Source organism: Rhinopithecus roxellana, chromosome 2 (genome assembly GCF_007565055.1).
Source record: "Rhinopithecus roxellana isolate Shanxi Qingling chromosome 2, ASM756505v1, whole genome shotgun sequence".
Lineage (NCBI taxonomy): Eukaryota > Metazoa > Chordata > Mammalia > Primates > Cercopithecidae > Rhinopithecus > Rhinopithecus roxellana.
Genome location: NC_044550.1, coordinates 58,023,638 through 58,050,660, shown reverse-complemented (window position 1 = coordinate 58,050,660; position 27,023 = coordinate 58,023,638). Strand labels below are relative to the sequence as shown.

Genomic DNA, 27,023 nt, shown 5'->3' with positions numbered 1-27,023 from the left:
TCTAGTTCTCTGGTACTTACATTGTGTAATTATTTTAAATACAAATACTATACTTTCACGTGTATATATTTTTCTAATCATTCTCCTCCCCATCTCCATTACACAAATACAGATATCCCATACTAATTACATGCTAACAGCACTTCTTTGGGAATTATTTATGCCTATTTCTTTTTATATTTTTATGTAAGCTGAAACTATCATAGACTGATTATATGGGCATTCATAACTATAAATAAGGCATAGTTTAGATACAGTTCCTTTATTGATATTATAGACCTAGTAATTTTATTTTGTCAGTGAACAGAAATATTATATATAACATTAAATAATCAGCATCACCATGATTTATATTTTCGTAAGTCATATGCATATGCCACTAGTTATATATCAGCTAAGAATACAATATAAAATACTAATATACCATTTCAAATGATCCTGAAACTTCAAATTTGAACAGAAAAGGAGTCATTTTTTAAGATTATCATTCTAAATACCCTAATGGTATTAAAGGTAGTCCCAATTAGAATTGCATGTTGGATATGAATAAAATAGTTGTATCATATTTAATGCATGGAACTAAGCATAACTCCAGCAAAGAGCAAAGTGTAGAAAATCTCTTCTTCCTGAAATGTGTTTTCTACTGAGTGCTTTTTAAAAATGACGTTGGCCCAAAATAAAATTTTTAGTTTTGCTAACTCGTTCTAAAACTGAATCCTTTGAATAGATTTAGCTTATGAAAGTGACATCAGCTCTCTTTGCTTCCAGAAGGGCATTAATAATGGGAAACATTTACATAAGTATTTGACTGAAAGTGATTTTCTTCACCTTTGATATATTCTCCGTAGTTTTCTTAGTGATATCCTCCGTATTTTAGAGGGTATCACTTTGGTTAAAAGGCAGACTTTCTCATTTCATTTTTTTCTCTTATTTCTAATAATGGTGAGGTTTTTGGTTTGTTTTGCTTTATTTGAATTTCCATAATAACTTCTTAACACACAAAATGTGGTTTAAGATCAGAATATGAAAGTATTTTGAAAAATCTAAGAATTAAAAACAAATAATCAATAACCAGGGTAAATCCAATAAAGATTCTCTCGGTTTAAGTGTTCTTTTAAGGACTGCCTGGGGAAAAAGAAGTGAAATTAGTTAGACAGGAGACTAAGGGAGAGCCTTGGTTTAGCATATCATCTGTGTTTCCCTCTTGTTTTCAACTACCAGGAAAAACATTTCCTGTTTTGAAAAATGCTTGTCTATGTGGATAAATAATGGTATAGAAAATATTATCTTCTCAGAAACAAAGTATTATTTAAAACATTATTACCTTCTTGTCAGGAAATGGACTTATTTTTCTTATAATTCCTTTGGACATATCTCAAAACTATTTACAAACATTTACTTACTAATCTCAAGCTTGACAGAAGTCTCACTAGTTTCACATGGGAGGGTTGTGATGAATAACATTGTCTTTATTTTATAAGTGAATACCAGGAAAATCATAATCTTATGATAGAGCAAAACCTGAAATTCTTAATAGAGGATTAGCCAACATTAAAGAAAATTTTTTTTTCCTTGACTAGTTTAATCCACTGAAATACAGTGGGATACTGTGGGAAAATACTGGCTACCTTCTATGTATAACGTGGTTGTCTTTTATATAGGTTATAGAGAAAAATAAAAAATAGGAATTCTTACAGAGTTGGACAAGGAAGAGATAATTATCTGAAATAGGTTTCAATTCAAGAACTTTTCTCTGGCAGAAGTGGTCTTTAGGAAGAAATACTTATCTGGGTTTTACCTTTAAAACAAATGAATAGAAAACTGCATTAACTGGACCATTTGACTTGGCTATAAGAAACCCGTAACTCCCTACCATAGTGGTTGGATAGACAGAGTCTCACTCTGTTGCCCAGGCTAGGGTGCAGCAGAATGATCATAGTTCACTACGGCCTCAAACTCCTAGGCTCAAACGATTCTTCTGCCTTAGCCTCTTGAGTAGCCACCACACTTGGTTAATGTTTTTGGGGGGTGGGGGTGGGCGTAGGGGGGGATGTCCCTTTTATGAGAGTACTAATTCCATTCATGAGGACTCCAACCTCATGACCTAATTATTTTCCAAACACCTCACTTCCTACATTGAGGGTTAGTATTTCAACATGAATTTGAGGGAATATAGACATTCAGTCCATTTCAGAGCCCTACATGACAAAACCTTGCTTCCTTTGAGGGAACTGGTATACTCCCTCATAATACATATTAAGAATCATGCAACTAATTGCTATTTTCTTTTTGGCTTGGCAGTTTAATTCAAAACCTTGTAAAACATAACCTTGTTGACAGCATATTTGTGCTCTAGTTTTTCTCTAGTTTAACCTTCTTTTCTGATTTTTTATTTTGTATTTTTTTGTTTTGCTTTGTGTATTTTCTGTATTGCTTAGATGTTTTGATGGAACTGGCTAGATGGACATAGGCAAACATTTAATAAGTTGAAGTTCTTGGTTGAGTTAGGGTCTTCACTACTTTTAAGGAAGGTGTGCCAGTAACCTATAAAGTTAGCACTTCAGCTTTCTTTAGCGCCTTAGGATTTCTTTATGTTTCTCTTTAATGCGCTGGACTAGATGATCTCATAATCGCTATTAATGCTGGAAATTTTACCTGGTGATTTGGGGATGTACTTTTGAAATCTAAGCTATTCTTGATTTGTTGTTTCCTAGTCTTTAAGATCCATTGACTATTTCTGTATATTACCTGATTTCTACTTTAGTTAGGTAACTAAAGCAAAGAAAAGAATAGACTTTTTCTGTTTTTAGATAAATATCTTGGTCATTAATTAGCATCTCTTTTGCACAAATATTTTTGTGCCTGATAACTTCTATGTTAAATTACAATTACACACAGACTAATAATGGTAACATCACATTACTGCTATACTGACACAAAGTGAACTTGCTTAGGCTTTGATTAATTGCTAATTCCCAAATTAAGTGGCTTTTGGAGTATCTGTTAAGTACAATATTGAGATTACATATGTGGGAGTATTGTTGAATATAGTTATACCTTTTTATTTTAAACAACTCAGCTTCTCTGCATAATACTGGTCTTCTCTGATATACCAAAAGTAATTATTTCACAAAAAGTTTTTCACTATCATTCATCAGTAGTAGTGGTAAACTGAATACCGGCTGGTTGGAGTATTTTGTATACACAGTATTTACTGAGTATACTGAATATATAATATTCAACAAATACATAGTAAATATGTAATTAATGGTGAGTTTTTGCTGCTGCTGTTGTTGAGGCAGAATCTTGCTCTGTCACCCAGGCTGGAGTGCAGCGACGTGATCTTGACTCACTGCAACCTCCACCTGCCGGATTCAAGTGATTCTTATGCCTCAGCCTCCCGAGTAGCTGGGATTATAAGTGTGCACCACCACACCTGGCTAATTTTTGTATTTTTAGGAGAGATGGGGTTTCACCACATTGGCCAAGCTGGTGTCAAACTTCTGGCCTCAAGTGATCCACCTACCTCGGCCTCCCAAAGTGCTGGTATTACAGGAGTGAGCCACTACACCAGCCCATGATGAATTCCTTATATATGTAAAGTAATTGGGAAAGCATAATTTATATTATATAATTTATATTTAGCATCAAAAATAATTAAAAGTGTGCTTTTACTCCCTCTATGACCCTTGACCCTTTAATGGATAATCTGTTTTAGTTCTTGTCATTTAGTTCATGTGAAAACTGAACTTAATTGCTCTATTTAAATTGTTTTCCTGGTATCATAATTTAAAATTTTATGATATGTGAGGCTATTTGAATAAGCAGTCAGAGGCTTTAATTCCCCTTCTCTTTTTTTCTCTTTATTTTTCCTCTTTATTTGAACTGACACACTGAAAAAAATTAATAGTTTACAAGTATTATAAACAAAATTTTTAAATCAGTGGTATACCAAAGAGTTAGCTCAAATATACAACTCTGTGTGGCCCATCAAGAAGATCCTTATAAGTAATGTAAAGTAATTAGAACCCAATTACTTTTATATGTCTATGGAATGGTTTAATAATTGTCCCTCTTTGTCATTTACAGTCAAGGGTGTAAGTGTTTCAAAAGTTCATTATGATAATAAACACTTTGATTTGAAGACTATTAACTATGATACATATCAATCAGAAATGATCTGAAGTCATACCACACAGAATATATAAAAATCATTTCTTGTGTGTCAGGCAAGCATTTAGGTCCTATCTTCAGTGAATTTACATTGTAGTAGGATAGAGAACAAAGTTAAACAACTAATAACATTTTTTTAAAAAAGAATTATTCCGAGTCCAAGTGATCTCATTGTTCAGTTCCCACCTATGAGTGAGAACATGCGGTGTTTGGTTTTCTGTTCTTGTGATAGTTTGCTAAGAATGATGGTTTCCAGCTGCATCCATGTCCCTACAAAGGATGCAAACTCATCCTTTTTTATGGCTGCATAGTATTCCATGGTGTATATGTGCCACATTTTCTTAATCCAGTCTGTCACAGATGGACATTTGGGTTGATTCCAAGTCTTTGCTATTGTGAATAGTGCCGCAATAAACATACGTGTACATGTGTCTTTGTAGTAGAATAATTTATAATCCTTTGGGTATATACCCAGTAGTGGGATGGCTGGGTCATATGGTACATCTAGTTCTAGATCCTTGAGGAATTGCCATACTGTTTTCCATAATGGTTGAACTAGTTTACAATCCCACCAACAGTGTAAAAGTGTTCCTATTTCTCCACATCCTCTCCAACACCTGTTGTTTCCTGACTTCTTAATGATTGCCATTCTAACTGGTGTGAGATGGTATCTCATTGTGGTTTTGATTTGCATTTCTCTGATGGCGAGTGATGATGAGCATTTTTTCATGTGTCTGTTGGCTGTATGAATATCTTCTTTTGAGAAATGTCTGTTCATATCCTTTCCCCACTTTTTGATGGGGTTGTTTGTTTTTTTCTCATATATTTGTTTGAGTTCTTTGTAGATTCTGGATATTAGCCCTTTGTCAGATGAGTAGGTTGCAAAAATTTTCTCCCATTCTGTAGCACTGGGGCCTATCATGGGGAGGGGGGAGGGGGAGGAGGGAGGGATTGCATTGGGGAGTTATACATGATATAAATGATGAATTGATGAGTGCTGACGAGTTGATGGGTGCAGCACACCAACATGGCATAAGTATACATATGTAACAAACCTGCACGTTATGCACATGTACCCTAGAACTTAAAGTATAATAAAAAATAAATAAATAAATAAATAAATAAATAAATAAAAATAAAAAAGAATTATTAAGTTGAGGCTCACAGAGCAAGGCAAAAGCAGAGACAGAGAGCTTTAATAAGTAGTCCTTGAAGAGGTAAAGAGTAGAGTGAAGTTCATAAAAACCATAAGGTGTGTGTGTGTTTTTTATCTGGTATATATTTGTTAGGAATGAAGTTACTGCCTTTCATAATTTTAAAAATCAGAGTGCAGAATTATATTTATCAAGTATCTCATCCTGTGGAGAATAATTAACATATAATATATATTTATTTAAATATGGGTATTATACTATGCATTTTTTTCTTAGTTGGCACTCTATGTGCTTTCATTCCTGGAACCCAAAGACCTGCTACAAGCGGCTCAGACATGTCGCTATTGGAGAATTTTGGCTGAAGACAACCTTCTCTGGAGAGAGAAATGCAAAGAAGAGGGTAAGGTTCAAAATTGCATAGAGAATATGTTTATACTTTGAAAAGCAGAGTGATTCTGAAAACGTAGAAAAAATAAAAATATTCACCTACTTATAATAAAATCCACAGATTATTCTACACATTGAAATGACCCAAATCTTACAGCTAACCCCTTTAACAAGCAATATAACTAATAGCAAATATATCTGATTTGCTTCCTATCACTAGTAGAATTAATAAACAATGAAAAAGTCAAGATGAGGATGATTGAAAGGAAACCCCACAATTACATTTCCAATTAAATATCCAAATATTTAGTATTAATTAATTCTTTTCATACATGTTGATTGAACACCTCCTATGAGCCAGACATTTCTTCAAGGTGGGGGATATAGCAGTGAACTGAAGTTCTCTTTCTATCATGGAGCTTATGTTCTTGAAACCTGTCTTTTTCCTTAGTAGAGGAATAGTTATCCTTTGTATTGGGAGAACTGTTTTGTTGTTGTTGTTGTTGTTTTCCCCAGCAGACATCCAGAAAAATATTTTTGAAAAAATATAAAAGTATTATGTGCCTCAGAAGCAGATTTTTTAAGAAAGAATCATAGAGCATGATGCAGGTACTCTATAGGTGGTCATTCCCTTCATGGTGGTAATAGTCAAGTGGGAAGCGTTGGTGGTTAGTCCAGTTAATAAAGGTTTGAGGTAAAGATCCAGGGTACTTGGTTTCTCATCCTGCTTTTCACCTCTGTAGGACTTGGATTAATCAGTGAAATCTTCCTTCTTAAGTATCTGTATACATAAAGTATACAGATATGTATACAGAGTGGACTAGGCATTTAAATAATCTCTGCCTTCCCTTCTCCCATACAATCATTTTTTTAATGATCTTTTAAAAATTTTGATAACATATATGTAATTTATCAATTTAACCATTTTTATATGTACATTTCAGTGGCATTAAGTACATTCACGTTGTTCTGCAACTATCACTATCATCTGTATTCAGAACTTCATCTTCCTCACGTGAAACTCCATGCCCCCTGTTATAACTCTCCATTATTCCTCTCCACAGCCTCTGGCAACCAGCCTTTTACTTTCTGTCTCTGTGAGTTTGACTACTCTAGGTACCTCATATAAGTGAAATCATACAATATTTTTCCTTTTGTAATCAGCTTATTTCACTTAGCATAATGTCTTCAAGGTTCATCCATGTCATAGCATGTGTCAGAATTTCCTTTATTCCATTGTGTGTATGTATCTAATGCTACATTTTGTTTATCCATCTGTCGACGGGCCCTTGGATTGCTTGCACCTTTTAGTTATTATAAACCATCCTGCTATGAACATAGGTGTACAGGTAACTGTTTAAGGCTCTGCCTTTAATTGTTTTGCTTATGTATCCAGAAATGGAATTGCTAGATCATATGTTAATTCTGTGTTTGTTTTGGGGAACCACCAGACCATTTTCCACAGCAGGTGCACCATTTGCACAAGCATTCCAATTTCCTCACACCTTCGCCAGCATCTTTTAGAATCATTTTGAGAAAGAAATGAAATAGTGAATATAAAAATATGCCATATAAAATGCAAACTTTACATTATTGCTACATACTGTGATAACAGTTGGACAGTGTCTTACATTTCAGTGGTTTTGAGCAGAGAGAAAGATGGAATACTTTATAAAATGTATAATTGTTATTGTTGGTGAAGGCAATTTACTCTTGACCTGTAACACTTCAGGGATTGATGAACCATTGCACATCAAGAGAAGAAAAGTAATAAAACCAGGTTTCATACACAGTCCATGGAAAAGTGCATACATCAGACAGCACAGAATTGATACTAACTGGAGGCGAGGAGAACTCAAATCTCCTAAGGTAACTGAACTCTGCACAATGTAACAGAAACCATTAATCAGTGTTAGTACCTAGTGTACTATTTCACTTCTTGGCAAACTGTATAATTTGACACTCCTCTTCTGTGGAAAGAAAACCATATATTTTAAAATAACTGAAAGCATTACTGACAGTATTCTTTTATTGCTAATTAATCTGACAACTAATTGTGCTTGAACAAAAGATAAGTTAAACTGAGTATCTTTTTATCTTACTTAAATGAAAATCTCTCAATATCCTGCTGAATTGTACTGTGTCATACACATTCTACCTGAGAATTTGCTGCCTTCTCTGATCACATAGTCAAAACGTGATTTTTTGAGGAGTGTCTGTATTTTGGTATTGGTGGCTTTTGTGTGTCTTATTTTTATAAATTGAAGCATAATTCTGGTTTTCTGTCTTAAAACATTTCAAATATATAAAGAATGGTAAGAACACTTTAAATTATTGGGCATATTTTTACAACTGGAAAAAAATTTGAGGAGACATTGTGATACTAATATATATATGTTATAGATTTTTTTTTGTTTTGAGAATGGTAATAATTCTTACTTTTTGTGGTTAATAGATGCTTATTTTGTTCTTGTGTGTCAAAGTTGTAAAATTAGAGGCATATTCTTCTGGTTTGAACAGATAAAATAGATTATTGTCAAATACATTGGTGTTCGAACCATCTTCATGAGGTCTTGATGCAGTAAAACTTTAATAGTTGATGTTTTGAGTATAAATAATAGACTGTGGAAACAATAAAATGTTTAATTCTGGATTCGTCAGCCAGGAAAAATAATGCTTTATATTTTATATAAATTATAATTCTAGAGATAGACTACAAATTACCGTTCCTGTTTGTGCCTTCATTTTTCTCTTGACCAGTATTTTAAAGAACATAATTTAATTAACATATTTCTAATCTGTACCTCTATCTTATAGGTGCTGAAAGGACATGATGATCATGTGATTACATGCTTACAGTTTTGTGGTAACCGAATAGTTAGTGGTTCTGATGACAACACTCTAAAAGTTTGGTCAGCAGTCACGGGCAAAGTAAGTTTACTCTTCCTATACTTCACAAAGTCACAATTTTGTGTGTAGCATTGCAAGTAGCAACTGGAAAAAAGAAAACCAGAATTCATTCTTGATTCTCAATTATTTGGATAGCAAATATCAGAGCTCGTAACTTAGCTTTTTCCCCCGTATTTATGAAAGTCAATGGCATGAGGATGATGATGTTTCTCATGATAGAGGTTTCATTAATTTTTTTTCATTTACATAGTTTGTGACAGATATTTTAACATTTTCAAGGGTGCTTTATATTTTTCTTGGCTCAATTTTTCCCCACTTTTATTTACTGTCTAAGTTATACCTCATTACTTTGTAATGTTTTTCAAAAGTATGGTTGAGGGATATTTATTTTTCCTTATGAACTGCTTTGTTGATAACCTACCTATAGTTTAGAACTTAATAAATCATGTTAATTTATACTTATCTCAAACCCTTGTGAGATGAGAGTGGACTAGGCATTTAAATGTAAGTTTGAAGAAAAAAATAGCCCAAGCAATCAGCTTGACTGTGTACCATATCATACCTTAATGATTCTCTAGCAAATATTTATTTGTATCTGTCCAGTAGAGAATATTTTCATGAATTAAGTAATTGTCACCTAAAAAATAACAGAAGAGAGTATGAAAACAAAAAAAAATCCATGTCTTTTAAAATGTCTTTTACCATGGTGCTTCTTGGCAAGTATCTTATAAATACGCCAAGTCAGATGTTAAAATTTTTTAAAGCAGCTTTGTATTTCCATAGTGTAATATTAGTTTGGGATTTATTTCAGGGCTTTAATGTCTGTCTTTACTTGTCTAGAAGTAGCTTCACTGGCTCCTAACTACTGCCCTGGGGCAGATTCAGATGAAATGTGGTATGTAGCCACACCCAATACTCTTGGCATACTTTCATTGAATCTATTCCCGTGGAAGAAACCCAGTTGCAATTTCAGTATTATTTCATCAAAGAGACCAGAGCTATCATAATTGCTTTCATATCATGTTTCCTTTTTATTGTATCATATTTTATATCATATGTTTGCTTTCTACATGTTCCTCAATTGCTTGTGCTTATATAAATTTATAATGCTTTGAATAAACAAAACTATAAATAGTGGTGGGATCATTTTATACGGATGTGTAAAATAATATTTTCTGAAGAGCTAAATTGAATAAATAACTTTACTCCAAATTTTAATGAGCTATTAAATTTTATTTAAATCCCTTTTCCTTTCTACCCAAAAGTAATCATCTTAAGTGTTTTTCCAGTGTCTGAGAACATTAGTGGGACATACAGGTGGAGTATGGTCATCACAAATGAGAGACAACATCATCATTAGTGGATCTACTGATCGGACTCTCAAAGTGTGGAATGCAGAGACTGGAGAATGTATACACACCTTATATGGGCATACTTCCACAGTGCGTTGTATGCATCTTCATGAAAAAAGGTAAGGGAAAATCTTATTGTGGTTGGGACTTCTTCCTCTATGTGAATTTGGGCCCTTTCTGTATAGAGTTACTGAAATAGTGATAATGAACTCTTAAATTACGTTTAATTATTAGACATCAGATGGTTCTATTCTAGGAAAGCCATAGCGTTTTGTCTTAAAATTGGGGATTGTCTGTAAGTTTCCTTTTTCATTTGCTAGTGTTGTCGGCTTCCTCTTTGAAGCTCTCTACTCTCTAATCCTTTTTATTGTTCTGTATCTTTGATGACTCATCATGTTCAAGCAGAAATCATTTTTTCTCTCTCTTTTTTTGATATTCTTATTTCTGCAAGTGGGACAAATTCAGGCTTCAAGCGTCTGAGCCTTTTTAAATTACTTACCCACCTTACACCCACCCTATCTCTAAGTCTAGGCAAAAGCTGAGGCCTGTGAGTAATTGGTTCTCTCATTCTGAGCTAGTGTCACAACTTTCTAACTTGGTCATCTTACATTTTATACAGCTGACATACAGTCCTTTTATAATTATGATAGTGTCACTGCCCAGTTCTTAAGTGTTTGTGAGCCTACTGTTGACTAACGAATTAAGGAAGAAATCCTCAATCCAGTTTTCAAAATGGTGTCTGCCAAACTGGATTGCTTGACTTTTTCTTCTCAGTGCCTTTGCTGTTACTTTTATCTCCTCCTGTAAAGCCCTCCTATTAAAATCCTATCTTTCTGTTATCTTCATCATACCCCTGTTAAACAAGTGTGATTTCTACCTCATTTGTCAAAAAAGGTCTCTCTGTAAGGTCCTTACAGTGAATCAATGGCAGTCTTTACCTTTAATTCTGTCTATAGCATCTTCTTATATTAAGAACCATTACATTAAGCAGATTTCACACCAGATTTGTAATATGTGAAAAGGAGTACCTTTTCAATTGTCATTTATATCTACTTTGAGCAGTGTGCTGTACTGTTAAAATTTGGGGGATGAGTATCAAGAGACCTTGTATTCCAGTTTCCATTATGTTCTGACTTAAATCTCTCAACCCTTTAATTTTCTACTTTTTCAAATATGGAAACTGTGGTATTTCTTTATCTCTTCAGAAAGACATAAGGATACCTGAGTTTTCAGCTTTGTTTTGTAATCCAAAAGTGATTACAGTATTTGCATATTGCTCTGGTTTTCAGGAGAGTGTAGCACTAATGTTGAACCACATGTTTAAGGGATAGCCATTGTTTTTGAAGATGTACATATATTTTAAAATGCATATCTCAATATTTTTATAGCCTATTGCATATTTATAAATCTAATCATTAAAAGCATAAGCAGCCTGTGTTTGAGGACATGTCTAAAACTGGTTAATTTTTACTGGAATGTATAGTGTAAACACAAATCTGCAGCTGTTTAAATTCCAAATTCTGACTTGTTTTGTTGTATAACCTTTATTGAATTTTTTACCTAATCACACGGGAATATATGCATCCATAATTGAAATTTTGGAAAACGGCAAAGAACATAAAGAAGAAAGTTTAAATTCTTTAAACTACTACCACCTAGAGTTCTCCCATTAACATTTTATACATATGCCCACGTTAACATTTTATTTCTAAAATCAAAATCTTATTGTATATATTTAGAGGCAGCTACTGCTGCTTTTTTAAAAAATACAGTACAGTGGTTTTCAAACTCAGTCCCACAGAACCTCGAGGTGCTGGAACTAAGGTCCACAGGTCAGGGAACCAAGCATGAAGCATTCTAGGCTTCCCAACTTCCCATTCCCTTATTGTATGTTTATATACCAAGGTTTTTTGACAAGAGTTGTTCCTGTGTGAGAAAAAAAAAGCTAAAAAACCTTGACTAAATCTATCATGTTTTCTTATATTATTAAAAATTCTAAACATGGGTTTTTTGTTTTGTTTTGTTTTTCTGTTTTTCCCTCTGCAGAGTTGTTAGCGGTTCCCGAGATGCCACTCTTAGGGTTTGGGATATTGAGACAGGCCAGTGTTTACATGTTTTGATGGGTCATGTTGCAGCAGTCCGCTGTGTTCAATATGATGGCAGGAGGGTTGTTAGTGGAGCATATGATTTTATGGTAAAGGTGTGGGATCCAGAGACTGAAACCTGTCTACACACGTTGCAGGGGCATACTAATAGAGTCTATTCATTACAGGTAAGATCTCTTATCTCTCCCTTAAATGCTCTCCTGATGAATCATAAGGTTGTTTTACTCAGATAATCACTGTCAAATTGCTGCTCCAGTACAATCCAAAAAAGATTAACCAGATTATTCTGCTGTTTTTATATACATTAAAATTGGCATGAAGAAAATGTAAATTTCAAAATTATTTAGATGCTTTCAATTTTCTGTGATCTATTTCTCCTCTAAATACAAATATTTGTCTTGTAACCTGACACTTTGGGACTCTAAGGTTTGCTATATTAATTAATGGTTAAATAGTCTCATAGGAGAGTAACCTGGATTTTAAGAAACTCCTTTGCAGAGGATTAATATGGCCCAAAGCTGCCCCTTTGCTTTGATAGCTGAAAGTTGATGGACTGTGTAATTGTGATTCCATCCCCATTCAAAGTGGAAATAGATATTTCTGCATAAAGCACTCTACTGTCCCAGGCCCACTGATCTGTAGTCATAAAGAAGTAAAGTTGACTAAACAGATTTTTTTTTTTTTTTTGGTTTACATTTCAAGCCCATATCCTTGAAAACATTGCCATATTTTAAGATCATTGACTAGATGAATAGGAAGTTTAGAATATGAATCTTGTTTTGTTTCCAGAAAGGCAACATTTTCAATGTAAAAATATTTCCTACAGCCTATATAGTTTATTTATCAGTTATTGCCCATTAATGTTCAGCGAATTAGTACATAATCTTAGTACTGTCAATTCTGTTCTTAGGATATTTGTTTCTTTGTTGAAGGAATATTGTCCATGTCATGAAATATTGACAATATGATAAAGATGTTTGCTAAATTAGAAAAGGTGATGAATTTGGAGGAAGGGGAATTGGCTGCACCTGTTTGTGATATGCTCAGAAGCTTAATGAATGTAATATTCTAATTTAAATAACCCCATTTGATTGAGAAAAGAAGTGGCCACATTATTATATAGAAATGATAAATTGTTATTGACTTTTGGTGTAGCTGGGAAGCTGGAGAAGAGGTGGTATATAGTTTGCTTTTGATAACAAAATGCCACCTCTTCTGATTCCAGATACAATTATCTTTTGGCACATTTCCTAATTAGCATTAGGTTCTTATAAATGAAATTTTATTTTACACACGGTTTTTAATGGAACTTACTTTTGAACATCACGAAAGTTATCTCTAGCCCTTCCTTTTCATGCCTTAAGTGCTGATAAGCACTCCGTTTATCATAAGCTATGTCATTAGTCTCAGCTTCCTAGTGGGAAGGAAAACTCAAATAGCAGTTCTCTCAGTCATCCATGATATATAGCTAGGTGGGGCCAGATGATTTGAAAATTAATATATTGTTCATTTTAGGTGCTTTGTTTTCTTTTTAAGTTGCTTCTGCATCTAGTTTGAAGCAGCTTGGCATAAAGACGAACCTTTCTGATAGAAAGGTGTGAGAACATACATTGTAGAATGGTTTGGCATGCACTTTATCCTCATTGCCACTTTACCTTAGTACCTCATTTTGTTCCTGGCATTACCTATTTCCCATCCTCTTCCCCCTTTCCTACTAGGATTAAGGTCAGTAATTGATATGAAGAGTATCCCTACTTCTATTCTAATAAACTGTGTCTTTTGTAGTTTGATGGTATCCATGTGGTGAGTGGATCTCTTGATACATCAATCCGTGTTTGGGATGTGGAGACAGGGAATTGCATTCACACGTTAACAGGGCACCAGTCGTTAACAAGTGGAATGGAACTCAAAGACAATATTCTTGTCTCTGGGAATGCAGATTCTACAGTTAAAATCTGGGATATCAAAACAGGACAGTGTTTACAAACATTGCAAGGTAAGTATTAGTTACGTTTAGTTTTGTTCATTAAAAATGAGATCATTATTCAACGGAAATATGGAGCTTTAGCATTACAAAAAGAGTCAACCTCATACAGAATGGTTACTTCAGAAAAGTTTATGCATATTTTCACCCTGACTTACAGAACTAGTCTGCTCTTGAGGAAATGTTTTGAACTGTGTTTTTAATATATAATATAAAATGGTTTAATCACTTCCTGCATGTTCAATTGACTCTACTTAACCTTTAAGAACAGTGAGAAGAAAGATCTTGGCTACATCATAGAAGCAACATACGCATTATATTTTCTGATTGGCCATTGCATTTTGAATTTGTAGTCCAATTTTGAAGGGCTACCTTATTGAAAAAAACAAAAGCATCCTTGATAGAAAATTTATTTGGCCTCCTCTTAGTCACGTGCTTAACTGGAATGGAGAGGAATAATAGTGCCTACTAAAATAGAGAAAGAAACAAGTGAAAATCACTAATATTAGATGAGGTACAGCAGTGCCTCATGATTAACTTTTTCTATTTATTATAGCCCTTAGAATGTTTTTTTCTGGGGTGGGGGAGGGGGGCGGCATCTGATAGACAACATTGCAGCTTTTTACTCATTGGTTTTGTCTCTCCTCAGAGTTTTGGAATAGTAACCATTCAGCTTTGAGTGGTTCATAGTGGTGGGGTAATAGATCTCTTAGTGCTCATTTGTCCATCAGCAGAATGTATGGAGTTGCACTATCTGCATCCTCACCAAGGAATGCTGTCATTCACACAGCCAGAAAATAAGACATTTGTCTGGTAGCTAACCAAGGGTCTTGGAAGACAGGCCTCTTGAAAGTTAATGTTTCAGTTACAAATTGCTACCAGATTTTCTTATATCCCTGCTGATCCTAAAATACTGAGGACATAGGTTTCTAAATATGTATCATTTCAAATGTTGCATTTATTGTACGATGTAAAGTAGAAGTCTACAAATTATAATGTAACTAACCCATAGCCATTATTTCTAACCAGTAATTAAATTCTTTTGGTTTTTGTCTAGGTCCCAACAAGCATCAGAGTGCTGTGACCTGTTTACAGTTCAACAAGAACTTTGTAATTACCAGCTCAGATGATGGAACTGTAAAACTATGGGACTTGAAAACGGGTGAATTTATTCGAAACCTAGTCACATTGGAGAGTGGGGGGAGTGGGGGAGTCGTGTGGCGGATCAGAGCCTCAAACACAAAGCTGGTGTGTGCAGTTGGGAGTCGGAATGGGACTGAAGAAACCAAGCTGCTGGTGCTGGACTTTGATGTGGACATGAAGTGAAGAGCAGAAAAGATGAATTTGTCCAATTGTGTAGACGATATACTCCCTGCCCTTCCCCCTGCAAAAAGAAAAAAAGAAAAGAAAAAGAAAAAAATCCCTTGTTCTCAGTGGTGCAGGATGTTGGCTTGGGGCAACAGATTGAAAAGACCTACAGACTAAGAAGGAAAAGAAGAAGAGATGACAAACCATAACTGACAAGAGAGGCGTCTGCTGTCTCATCACATAAAAGGCTTCACTTTTGACTGAGGGCAGCTTTGCAAAATGAGACTTTCTAAATCAAACCAGGTGCAATTATTTCTTTATTTTCTTCTCCAGTGCTCATTGGGCAGTGTTAATGCTGAAACATCATTACAGATTCTGCTAGCCTGTTCTTTTACCACTGACAGCTAGACACCTAGAAAGGAACTGCAATAACATCAAAACAAGTACTGGTTGACTTTCTAATTAGAGAGCATCTGCAACAAAAAGTCATTTTTCTGGAGTGAAAAAGCTTAAAAAAATTACTGTGAATTGTTTTTGTACAGTTATCATGAAAACCTTTTTTTTTTTTTTTTTTTTGCCAACCATTGCCAATGTCAATCAATCACAGTATTAGCCTCTGTTTATCTATTTACTGTTGCTTCCATATACATTCTTCAATGCATATGTTGCTCAAAGGTGGCAAGTTGTCCTGGGTTCTGTGAGTCCTGAGATGGATTTAATTCTTGATGCTGGTGCTAGAAGTAGGTCTTCAAATATGGGATTGTTGTCCCACCCCTGTACTGTACTCCCAGTGGCCAAACTTATTTATGCTGCTAAATGAAAGAAAGAAAAAAGCAAATTATTTTTTTTTATTTTTTTTCTGCTGTGACGTTTTAGTCCCAGACTGAATTCCAAATTTGCTCTAGTTTGGTTACGGAAAAAAGACTTTTTGCCACTGAAACTTGAGCCATCTGTGCCTCTAAGAGGCTGAGAATGGAAGAGTTTCAGATAATAAAGAGTGAAGTTTGCCTGCAAGTAAATAATTGAGAGTGTGTGCAAAGCTTATTTTCTTTTATCTGGGCAAAATTTAAAACACATTCCTTGGAACAGAGCTATTACTTGCCTGTTCTGTGGAGAAACTTTTCTTTTTGAGGGCTGTGGTGAATGGATGAACGTACATCGTAAAACTGACAAAATATTTTAAAAATATATAAAACACAAAATTAAAGTTGCTGGTCAGTCTTAGTGTTTTACAGTATTTGGGAAAACAACTGTTACAGTTTTATTGCTCTGAGTAACTGACAAAGCAGAAACTATTCAGTTTTTGTAGTAAAGGCGTCACATGCAAACAAACAAAATGAATGAAAAAGTCAAATGGTTTGCCTCATTCTCCAAGAGCCACAACTCAAGCTGAACTGTGAAAGTGGTTTAACACTGTATCCTAGGCGATCTTTTTTCCTCCTTCTGTTTATTTTTTTGTTTGTTTTATTTATAGTCTGATTTAAAGCAATCAGATTCAAGTTGGTTAATTTTAGTTATGTAACAACCTGACATGATGGAGGAAAACAACCTTTAAAGGGATTGTGTCTATGGTTTGATTCACTTAGAAATTTTATTTTCTTATAACTTAAGTGCAATAAAATGTGTTTTTTCATGTTAGTATGCCTGTTTCTTCCAATGAAGTAATAATCCTTCATTATAAGTATTTAGGATTTGTCTATAATATTTAAATCAGCAAAATCTTGGTTTTTTTGCATCTCCTGCTGTGTGGCATAGAAATCAATACTTCAGACCTGTTTTATACAGCAAAAGTAAGGATAATGTGCTGCAACTGCAAATCTTACTTCTCTCCTAGACTATGAAGGAGGACACTCCACTGTGCTCATCTCTGTAGATTGCATTGGGGTATATAAATACGAAATCTGGTTCCTTCAAAGAATCAACAAAACTTTTGTGATAATTACAACTAGAAGCCTTATAAATAACAAATTCATTTTGAAATTTTGACCACATATTAAGTGCTTACCCTCGATACTTTCTGTTCATTCTCTCTCAAGCTCTCACTATCCCTGAGAAGTAGGCACTATTATCTCCCATTTTAAAGACGAGCAAAAACCTGCAGCTGAGACTGGTTAGGCAATTTGTCGAATCATAGAACTAGCAGAATGCCAGAACTCAAACCCATATTTCCAAAGACTAAATACATGCTGCTCTTTAAGAAAGTTTGACAGACAAAAGCAAGGTTTGAGAGGAAAATAAGCCATTTTTCTGGTACTTTCTGACTCTTCTGTAGCCATTTTGTTCAACAAATCTAAATTTTATAATGTAAGGGGAAAAAATAAAGTTGTTTTTGAAACTATGTAGTTCTAAAAATATTTAATGTCTCAAATAGGATGTATCTATATATGGATATAGATACACACACACACATACATACATATATATCCAGTAATCTCAACTAACTAGGCCGTAGATGAGTATCTAAAAGCTACTAAAAATGGACTCCCCTTTTTCTCATAGTCATAAAGTATGTGTTCTTTACTCATAGGGCAAATCCTGGGCCTCATTCTCCCAAAGCTACTAAATCAGAGCATCTGGGGAGTGTGACCCAAGAACCTGCATTTAAACTAGCTCACCAGGTGAGTTGTGGATACTAAAGTTTCAGAACCACTGCTTTAGATACCTTACATTTGGTTATTTGGTTTATTAGTCCACAGCAAATTACAGACACAAAAATAACAAGGAAAAGTGACAGGGTAAAGGAAATAAAAAACAAAAAACGAACTGGTTAAATGCAAGGCAAAAATCCTACTAGGCCGTGAGGTGCAGGGTCTTTAGAGTAAACCGGGTTACAGCCCAAACCGTGACTACCGTTCACATTGATGACGGTGAATTGTCAAGAAGAAGTTGTAATTCTATTTGATAGTTCTTGAAACTGCTTGATTGTTTCCTAAGAGCATATAAATGAGGCTTAACTATAATATAATTGAAGAGAAACATCCATTTTTGGAACTTTAGAGAATAGAATGAGTTCACAGGCTTTGCAAACAAATAGCCCTGAATTCGTATCTCAGTTCTAATATGGTCTAGTTATGGGGACCTTTATCATGTTTCTTGACCTCATATTTCTTCATTTAAGATGTAGAGGATACCTGTCTCCTAAGGTTATTACAAAGATTAGGTGAAATGTAAAGCACATAGCATACCGATGGCATTTACAGCTTAGTAAATGGTAGCTTCTATTAAAAATTTTTAAGTAAATAGACCCAGAGAACTTTCTATATTTGAGAATTGAATGTATTTGTGACTCATTCAGATTATGTAATAAAAATAGAACACACATACACACACACACACACACACACACACAGAGCAATCCGTTCTTTTAAGTGGAGCCACCTAGATTCTCATTTGAGTCTTAAAGAAACCTTGTGAGATAGACCAGTATTGAGCACCTAACAGTGGTTTTGTATATACAGTCATCCCTCAGGATTTGGGGGGGATTGGTTTTAGGATCCCCCCAGCCTCACTCCCGTGAATATCAAAATTCATGAATGCTCAAGTCACTGATATAAAATGGAATAGTATTTGCATGTAACATATGCAAATCCTCCCGTATGCTTTAAATCATATCTAGATTACTTATAATACCTAAGACAATGTAAATACTATGTAAATAGTTATACTGTATTGTTGAGGGAATCATGACAAGGGAAAAAGTCTGTACATATTTAATACAGACATAACCACCTTTTTTTTTTTTTTCAAATACTTTTGATTCTCATTTGGTTGAATCCGTGGATGCAGAACCCACAAATAATAGAGGGATGACTGTGTTTAGGTGTTCATTAAACATCATTTTAAGAATAAATGAATAATCTTTATTATAGTACATCTTTGCTTGAAGGGAAAATGTTAGCATCCTTCTACAGGAATCAAAGTATTATAATTGTAGTTTTAAAAAAAAGGTCACAAAGAGAACTCCATTTTGTGGCCTTTTTAATGAAAAACTTTACCACCTTATATAACTGTACATTTTAAAATCTTCATAACAGATTAGGCACTCTTCATATTTAGATGTTACAAGTTCCCAAATATCAAACATTGCCTGAAACTAAGGCTGAAATTAGGACACAAAAGTAACCCATAAAAGCCAGTAGCAGGTACTTAGTATACTTGTTGAATTGAGCAAAGAGAGTTGATTATCTCATTATTTTTTATTAGAATTGTTTATAATTTTGACACTTTGAAACCCCTTTACCGAGATTCAATTACCACAGCTATTTCATTAGTTTGCAACAGCTAATGCCTACCAAATGGTTAAGTAAATGTTTCAACCCACCTTATTTGTTTCATTTCAAAATAGTAATTGACATTTTGTTATTTGTATTAACTGCTTTGAGCCATTTTCTCTACCCGCTTTGAGCTAGTCTGTTGTAAAACTCTTCTATTTCCTTGAATTGATTAGAGGTTACAGAAGACCTCTGTGCTTTTCTGTTCTCTAAAGTGAAATGGGGATCAAAGGTAGCTTTCCCAGACCCAGCTGAGCCCTGGTTTTCTGTACATTTCTCCGAGAGACACATTGCACACTGTGAAACAAAGGTACGGAGGTGGAGGAGTGAAGACATCTCAGAGGCGCCTACCCGCCACTGTCCTTGCCCCTGTGACTCACTCTATTCCATGTTGAAACCAGAAATATGAAGCTCCGTTACTTTGCATAGCAGAAATAGATTCACGTTACATCTTTTTCTGATTGATTCCCTCCAGGAGAAGGAAAGTTTTTGAAATATTTCTCCCCAATCAATACCACCCTCAGACACAGCTTCGTTTTCATTCTTTTAGTCATCCCCGGCCCCACTAAAAATCAGAATTGTAACCTATACTCCTTCAGGTTCATCAGCCAGTAAAGGATCCAGCCTTGTCCCTTATGGCAATTGGAAGAGAACCTCCTATTTTGCAGTGCCATTTGTAATTCTAATAGTAGAAGTGGCTTAGGGTTGCTGATAAATAAGTTTGAATAAATGCTTCTGACACAGATTGTTTTAATGTTCTCTGCCTTACTGCATTTTGAAGATGGCTTTTGTTTATGTGTGTGTATGTGTTTACACATACTTACACATACATGCACAAGAATATATTGGAAACTGAGAATAGGCCTCATGTTCTTATTGAGTCATACCATCATTCCCTTAGGCCTCTTTTTTTCATCTATCAAAAATAGAGAATGGGCCATAAAGGGAAGGAGTTGGTGGCCAAGAGGAGACATCCTAATATTCCTCTCCATGATAGATTAGTGACCTCTATGTCTGAAGAGGATGTGTGTGTGTAATGTTGCTGGAGTCCTGCATCAAGCAACCATATGGTAGTTTGAAAAGTTGATGCATAATTTTTTATTTGGGCATTTTCTGCTGCCCAGGAGATGGATATGAAGTTAGATCCAAAGTAGCTGCACCCAGCTCCTTTTCTGGGGAGTGCCTAGTCATTGCTTTGAATTGCAAACCACATAGCAAGATCTGGCATTGTTGACTAACCAACATGTCCCATCCATTCAGTTAATACTAATGATGCCCAAATGAGTGAGGTTCTTGCCAGCTTTGTCCCCTGCCACCTTCTCTTTCTAGGTTGAATGAGACAAAAAATTTCAAGGATTCTTCAGGGAAAGGAAAAGCATCAAAAGCTGAAAGGATTCAGAATGCACCTTTCACCAGAGCATGAAGTATAAACAAATTCTAGATCCAGTTCCTAGGAAGACTCATTGCTGAGACAAAAAGCCTGGCGACTTCCCAATTTGCAATTGGGTATAAAAATAGCAGAGTTTCTATTTCAGATGATCTGATTCTCCACAGGATTCTTAAGGACAAGGAACCACTGAGTGGACATTTTGTTGTTTCATTCTTTCCTTTGGAATATCTGTGATGGCAAAACCTACGAAGGCTGTTTGGATTCTGTTTTACTTCAGCAGCCATGCTCTGCAAGTAAAATTATTTTGAAGCCACGTGCAAATCAAAGATTCAAATGTAATGGACCACAAAAATATATTGCCAATCTACCCTTTTCCAGGAGGCTCATCGATTATAAAAGAGACATTAAACCCTGCTACTCACCTAGAGGGGAAGCTTATTTGCAAGGCTTTTTAAACTTACGTTACAGCCCCTAAGAATTCATCAGACCCTTATTCCTTACCAAATGCAGTTAGAAAACCTATGAGTCTTTTCAATTTAAGTATGTTGTCCACTCCTTTAAAGGGAGTTTGAACAGCTTAAATACATCCAGCAAGAACAGAGTATGGTATAGAGATAAAGTGTAAAACCGCATACATCTCTGGTCAAGGTTGGATCTGGGTTTCGGGAGCCTAACGCTTACAAACTTAAGGACTCTCTTTAAGAAAAAATAAAATTAGATCCAAAAATAAACATTTAGAATGAGAAAGATGATAAATTACTGAAGCCTAGGAAATGCAGATCCTTCTGAGATATATATGTATCTCAGGGCTTAGGGCTGCTGATAAATGAATTTGAGTAAATGCTTCTGACACAGATGTCCCCCCATAAGGGACAAGGCTGGATCCTTTACTGGCTGATGAACCTGAGGGAGTATAGGTTACAATTCTGATTTTTAGTGGGGCCGGGGATGACTAAAAGAATGAAAACGAAGCTGTGTCTGAGGGTGGTATTGATTGGGGAGAAATATTTCAAAAACTTTCCTTCTCCTGGAGGGAACCAATCAGAAAAAGATGTAACGTGAATCTATTTCTGCTATGCAAAGTAATGGAGCTTCATATTTCTGGTTTCAACATGAATATATATATATATATTGTTGTTGTTGTTGTTGTTTTGTTTTGTTTTGTTTTGAGATAGTCTTGCTCTGTGGCCCAGGATGGAGTGTAGTGATATGAATCTCGGCTAACTGCAACCTCCACCTCCTGGGTTCAAGCAATTCTCCTGCATCAGCCTCCTGAGTAGCTGGGATTACAGGTGTGCACCACCAAATCTGGCTAATTTTTTGTATTTTAGTAAAGACAGGACTTCACTATGTTGCCCCCAGGGTAGTCTCAAACTGAGCTCAGGCTCAGATAATCCGCCCGCCTTCGTCTTCCAAAGTGTTGGATTACAGGTGTGAGCCACCGAGTAAGATCTCTTTAGGCAATTACCAGAAATGCTTCAGATTGCAGCCCAGCTTCTCTAGCCCACCTGAAATACTACAACTCCCAGCAACCCCTAGCTCTCCCAAGGATCTGTTAAATGAGGGCCTCAAGATTAGCTTAATCAGTTTCAACATGAATCCATGTCTGCCTGTCTCAACTTCTGTGTTCTACCCCATCTATAAATGAGGTAACATTATGAGGACTACATAAGACAATGTATGTAAAGCACTTGGCATAGTGCCTGGCACATAGTATTTGTTAAAGGGCTGTTTGTTGTTATTACCTGTAATAAACTATCGTAGCTAACTGCAATTGTGCACTTAACACTTAGCATGGCTCTAAGTATTTTTATATTATTAATATTCTCAACTATCCCATGGTTTACTATTATTATTAATACAAAGTCTTATTTTACAGGTAAGAAAACTGAGACACAAAGATGTCAAGTTACTTGCTCAAGGACACACCTAAGAGGAAAAAAAAGGGGACTGACATGTGCGGTGGCTCACATCTATAATCCCAGCACTTTGGGAGGCCAAGGCAGGAGGATCACCCAGGAGTTCAAGACCAGCCTGGCCAACATGGCGAAACCCTATCAATACTAAAAATACAAAAATTAGCAGGGCGCGATGGTAGGTGCCTGTAATCCCAGCTACTTGGGAGGCTGAGCCAGGAGAATCACTTGACCCCAGGAGGTGGAGGTTGCAGTGAGCCGAGATCACATCACTGCCTGGGCAACAAGAGAGAAACTCCGTCTCAAAAAAAAAATATATATATATATATATAAATAAAAAATATATATATATAATATATGTATGTATATGTATATGTACAATCCAGTCTAAAATGACAAATTATTTCTTTCTCGCCAAAGAACCTATTTCAATTGAGAAATCTAAGAAGCAGGGTCCAAAAAGGAAGCAGGAGAAGAGAATTGAGTAGACAAAAGATTTCATCAACTTTGGATGTAGGAAAAGATGTAGGAGTAGATTACTCTAGTTGAGTAGAGTAGAAAAGCCACAATCTAATGTGCCCAGAAAGGGGGATACAAATGAGAAGTGAGCTAATTCCTTTTCTGTGAAAGGCAAAGGTAAGACAGGAGCTGAAAACTAGGGGACTAGCTGAAAGGAAGAACACATGCAATAGTTGGAGTCCTACATCCTTTTCTCAGCCAGGGAACCACATCTGTGTTACCCCCTATCCCATTACCCACCTCACCCGACCCTTCACTGAGCACACAGGCACAGGAGAGGCTCAGAAACAAAAATAGAGATTACATTCTCCCTAACCCTCTCCCAGAATGCCAACAATCTGAAATATACCAAAGGATTCTTTCCCAGAGAAGTGAACAACCTGAGAGAAAAAGTCTCTAGATACTGGCATTTTATTAGAGGACTCCTTCAGTGAAACTGCTGGCTCCCCACCCAATCAGAGAAGAAATTTCTCATTCTAAGAGCCCCAGCCATACAGACCTTCCTATTCACTTTTTAGCATCTGTCTCTAAAATATGAACAGATAGTCAAGAATCAAGAACATTTGAGAAAAGACTCTGATTTAAAAGACTAAGTAAGCCAAAAACCCATGGAATAAACTTTGAGAAAGAAAGTTTTATACCCTCAGAAGATATTGCATCTTATAATATGGGAACAGAACACATTTTTTTTTTTTTTTTTTAAGACACAGTCTCGCTCTGTCCCCCAGGCTGGAGTGCCGTGGCAAAATCTCAGCTCACTGCAGCCTCGATGCCCCCAGGCTCAGGTGTTCTTCCCACCTGAGCCTCCTTAGTAACTAGGACTACTCATGCCACCACACCTAGCTAATTTTTAATTTTTTTCTAGAGACAGGGTTTCACCATGTTGCCCAAGCTGATCTCAAACTCCTTGGCTCAAATGATCCATCCACCTTGGCCTCCCAAAGTGCTGGGATTACGGGTGTGAACCACTTTGCCCTGCCTAGGATACAATTTTTAAAAGAGCTTATGGAAACTAATATATAATAGAAATTTAAAATGAAAACCTTAAACGGAAAAATAAAAATTGAGGAAATCAAACAAAAGTTAAAGGAAGAGATGAAAATTAGTAGAAAGAATATTAAAAATTTAGAGGATCAGCCTGGGACATCTGACATTCAAATAACAGGGTGTCCAAAACAGAAAATAGAAAACAAAGAATAAAATGTTTTTAAATGCAAGAAAAATGAACAGAATTGGATGACAGAAAACCCCTAGATGACAAGACCCACTGAAGTGCCCTTTGAATAAATGAATGAAAAACAAACTGCCCACCCATGTCCATCATTATGAAAGTTTGAAACACCGAGGCTAAAAAGACCTTCCTAAAAACTTGTGGAGAGAAAAGTCAGGGTTAAATGAAATAAGAATTGGAATTTTGAACTTCTCAATAGCAACGTCAGATGCTATAATAGAAGACAGAAGTCTTCAAAATTGTACAAAGTATTTTCAATTTAGAATTTACACCCAGCCAAATAATCAAGTGGGAGGTAGAATAAAGACATTTTCAGCATGGAAGGCTGCAAAGCACTCCCTCTCAGAAACCCTTTCTTTCTGAAATGAATATGTGGTCCAGCAAACCACAATCAAGAAAAACGTAGTAGACAGAAAATAGGGATTTTAACACAGGAGATGGGTGAAGGATGGGAGATGGGCATTTGAATTCAAGAACTAGCAGTTGAGGTGTAAGCAGAGAAAGTAATGGAAGAAAGATCCCAAGAGTACAAAAGGAAATGACAATCATCTCATTATCATGCCAGAGCTTTTAGAGAAAAAAAGTCTCAGGGTTCCGAACAGCTGATGGTACATTTAGAAATTTTTTAAGGTTCAATATATAAAAAGCTATGCAACAGATAAAAATTAAGGCAATTATTAATTTTTAAAAGTATGTTTAAAAACATAGTATACTAGTTAGCCCTAGAAACTATACTAAACTATATGTAGCCATAAAAGTGTAAATATTATGATTGCTAAAACATCAACGGGGGAGGAGAGGATAGTAGAGGGAGAGTTAAATCCTCATCTACCGTAATCAGAAGTTATTAGTGTCTAAAATGAAAAAATAAGATGCACATATTATATATTATATCTATATCCCATATATATGTCAGATATATCCCATCTTTATATATCTGATAGATATAAATATATATAAATATATGATATATAAATATATAAATATATATGATAGATATAAATATATATATATGTATATCAGAAGAGTTAGCTAAAAGTTAAAAATATTTGCCTCTATGGTTGGGGGGAAAGTGGAGGTTTATAGCATTTCGATATACTTTGAGTGTTTGCATTACTTTGCTAGAAATATATTTTTTAAAGCAAGTTCCCCCAACACCTTCCACAAAAAAAGCAATCAGTATGGCAGATTTCAGAAATAGTGACCTTTCTTTACCCATGCCAGTAGAATACATCAACAAGAATGATCTATCTAGTCAGTCTCATGTCACAAAGAGGGGTTTAGGGGTGCTCCTCCTAGAGGAGTTCTATAGCTAGATAGAGGCTAGGATGGAATCCATGTGTGGGCAAATTACCTCAGTTCTCTGGTCTCTTGTTTCATCTGTAAAACAGGCACAATAATAGTCCTAACCTCATCAGGCTGCTGAAGACTGAACAGATGATATAGGTAATGTGCTTAGCATAGTCTGTGGCTTATGAGTTCTTAATAAAAAGTACTTGATAGTATCACTGTTAGCAGCATTCTTCAGTCTCAAGGTGGAAACTGTCATACATTAAGATCTGGAATTAGCAGAATCCAGAGCTTTTGGCTTCAGGTTCTGGTTTGAGTATGTGCAGATGGATAAACTGAGTTGTAACCCCATGCATCGTATATCAAGAGGATCAGCCACTTGGGGATCCTCAAGGATATAGGTGCCTTCTCCCCTCTCCAACCTGTTTTCCCATCACCTCCTCCTGACTTTCACTGGGGTTTAACTCCAAATTCTCCCACCAGGTATCTTAAATGTTTTCTCCATGTGGAAATACTTTTCAGTAAAATGAAAATGACTGAACTTTTTATAAAGTGAAGTTCAGAGTATCCCTTTTGGGACTCTATTTTTTCCCTTGAAATTCTAGATCAAAATTTCAAAAAGGCCAGAGTGGGGTCCATAGAAGAGCAGAAGCAATAAGTTGGAAGAACTTCTGTGCACCTCTATTAGAGCAGAAGCAATAAGTTGGAAGAACTTCTGTGCACCTCTATTAGAGCAGAAGCAATAAGTTGGAAGAACTTCTGTGCACCTCTATTAGTCCCGCTACATGGAATCCTTAGGGTGAGTTCATAATTCCCATGATGACCAAAGGTCTTTCACACCTGGAAGTGTGCAGTGTGAATTGGTCCGGGTGTACATTGGTCCCCAGCCCAGCTGTGACAGGGTGTGCCATTACTGTGAGTTACTCCTGACTTTCCAAACCTGCTCAAGACAGTCAGAGACATTGTCTATGAAATCATCTGCCCTGGCTGCTCTCTCTAAAGGCCTAGAGCCGGTGAGAGCCTCAGAGGCCCA

At 35.6% G+C, this 27,023-nt stretch overlaps 1 protein-coding gene across 5 annotated transcripts in view; it reads left to right on the top strand.

Moving 5' to 3' along the window:
- Positions 1 to 17,011, top strand: part of FBXW7 (F-box and WD repeat domain containing 7) — a 217,173-nt gene extending 200,162 nt beyond the window's left edge. For all 5 annotated transcript variants that reach the window (XM_010382870.2, XM_010382869.2, XM_030916497.1 and 2 more), the window contains 7 exons: positions 5,604 to 5,727; positions 7,447 to 7,583; positions 8,532 to 8,645; positions 9,914 to 10,095; positions 12,023 to 12,248; positions 13,867 to 14,077; positions 15,123 to 17,011. In XM_010382870.2, the coding sequence (XP_010381172.1) occupies positions 5,604 to 5,727; positions 7,447 to 7,583; positions 8,532 to 8,645; positions 9,914 to 10,095; positions 12,023 to 12,248; positions 13,867 to 14,077; positions 15,123 to 15,391 (1,263 nt within the window). In that variant the 3' untranslated portion in view covers positions 15,392 to 17,011. The remainder of the gene's footprint in view (positions 1 to 5,603; positions 5,728 to 7,446; positions 7,584 to 8,531; positions 8,646 to 9,913; positions 10,096 to 12,022; positions 12,249 to 13,866; positions 14,078 to 15,122) is intronic.
- The last annotated feature ends 10,012 nt before the right edge of the window (positions 17,012 to 27,023 follow it).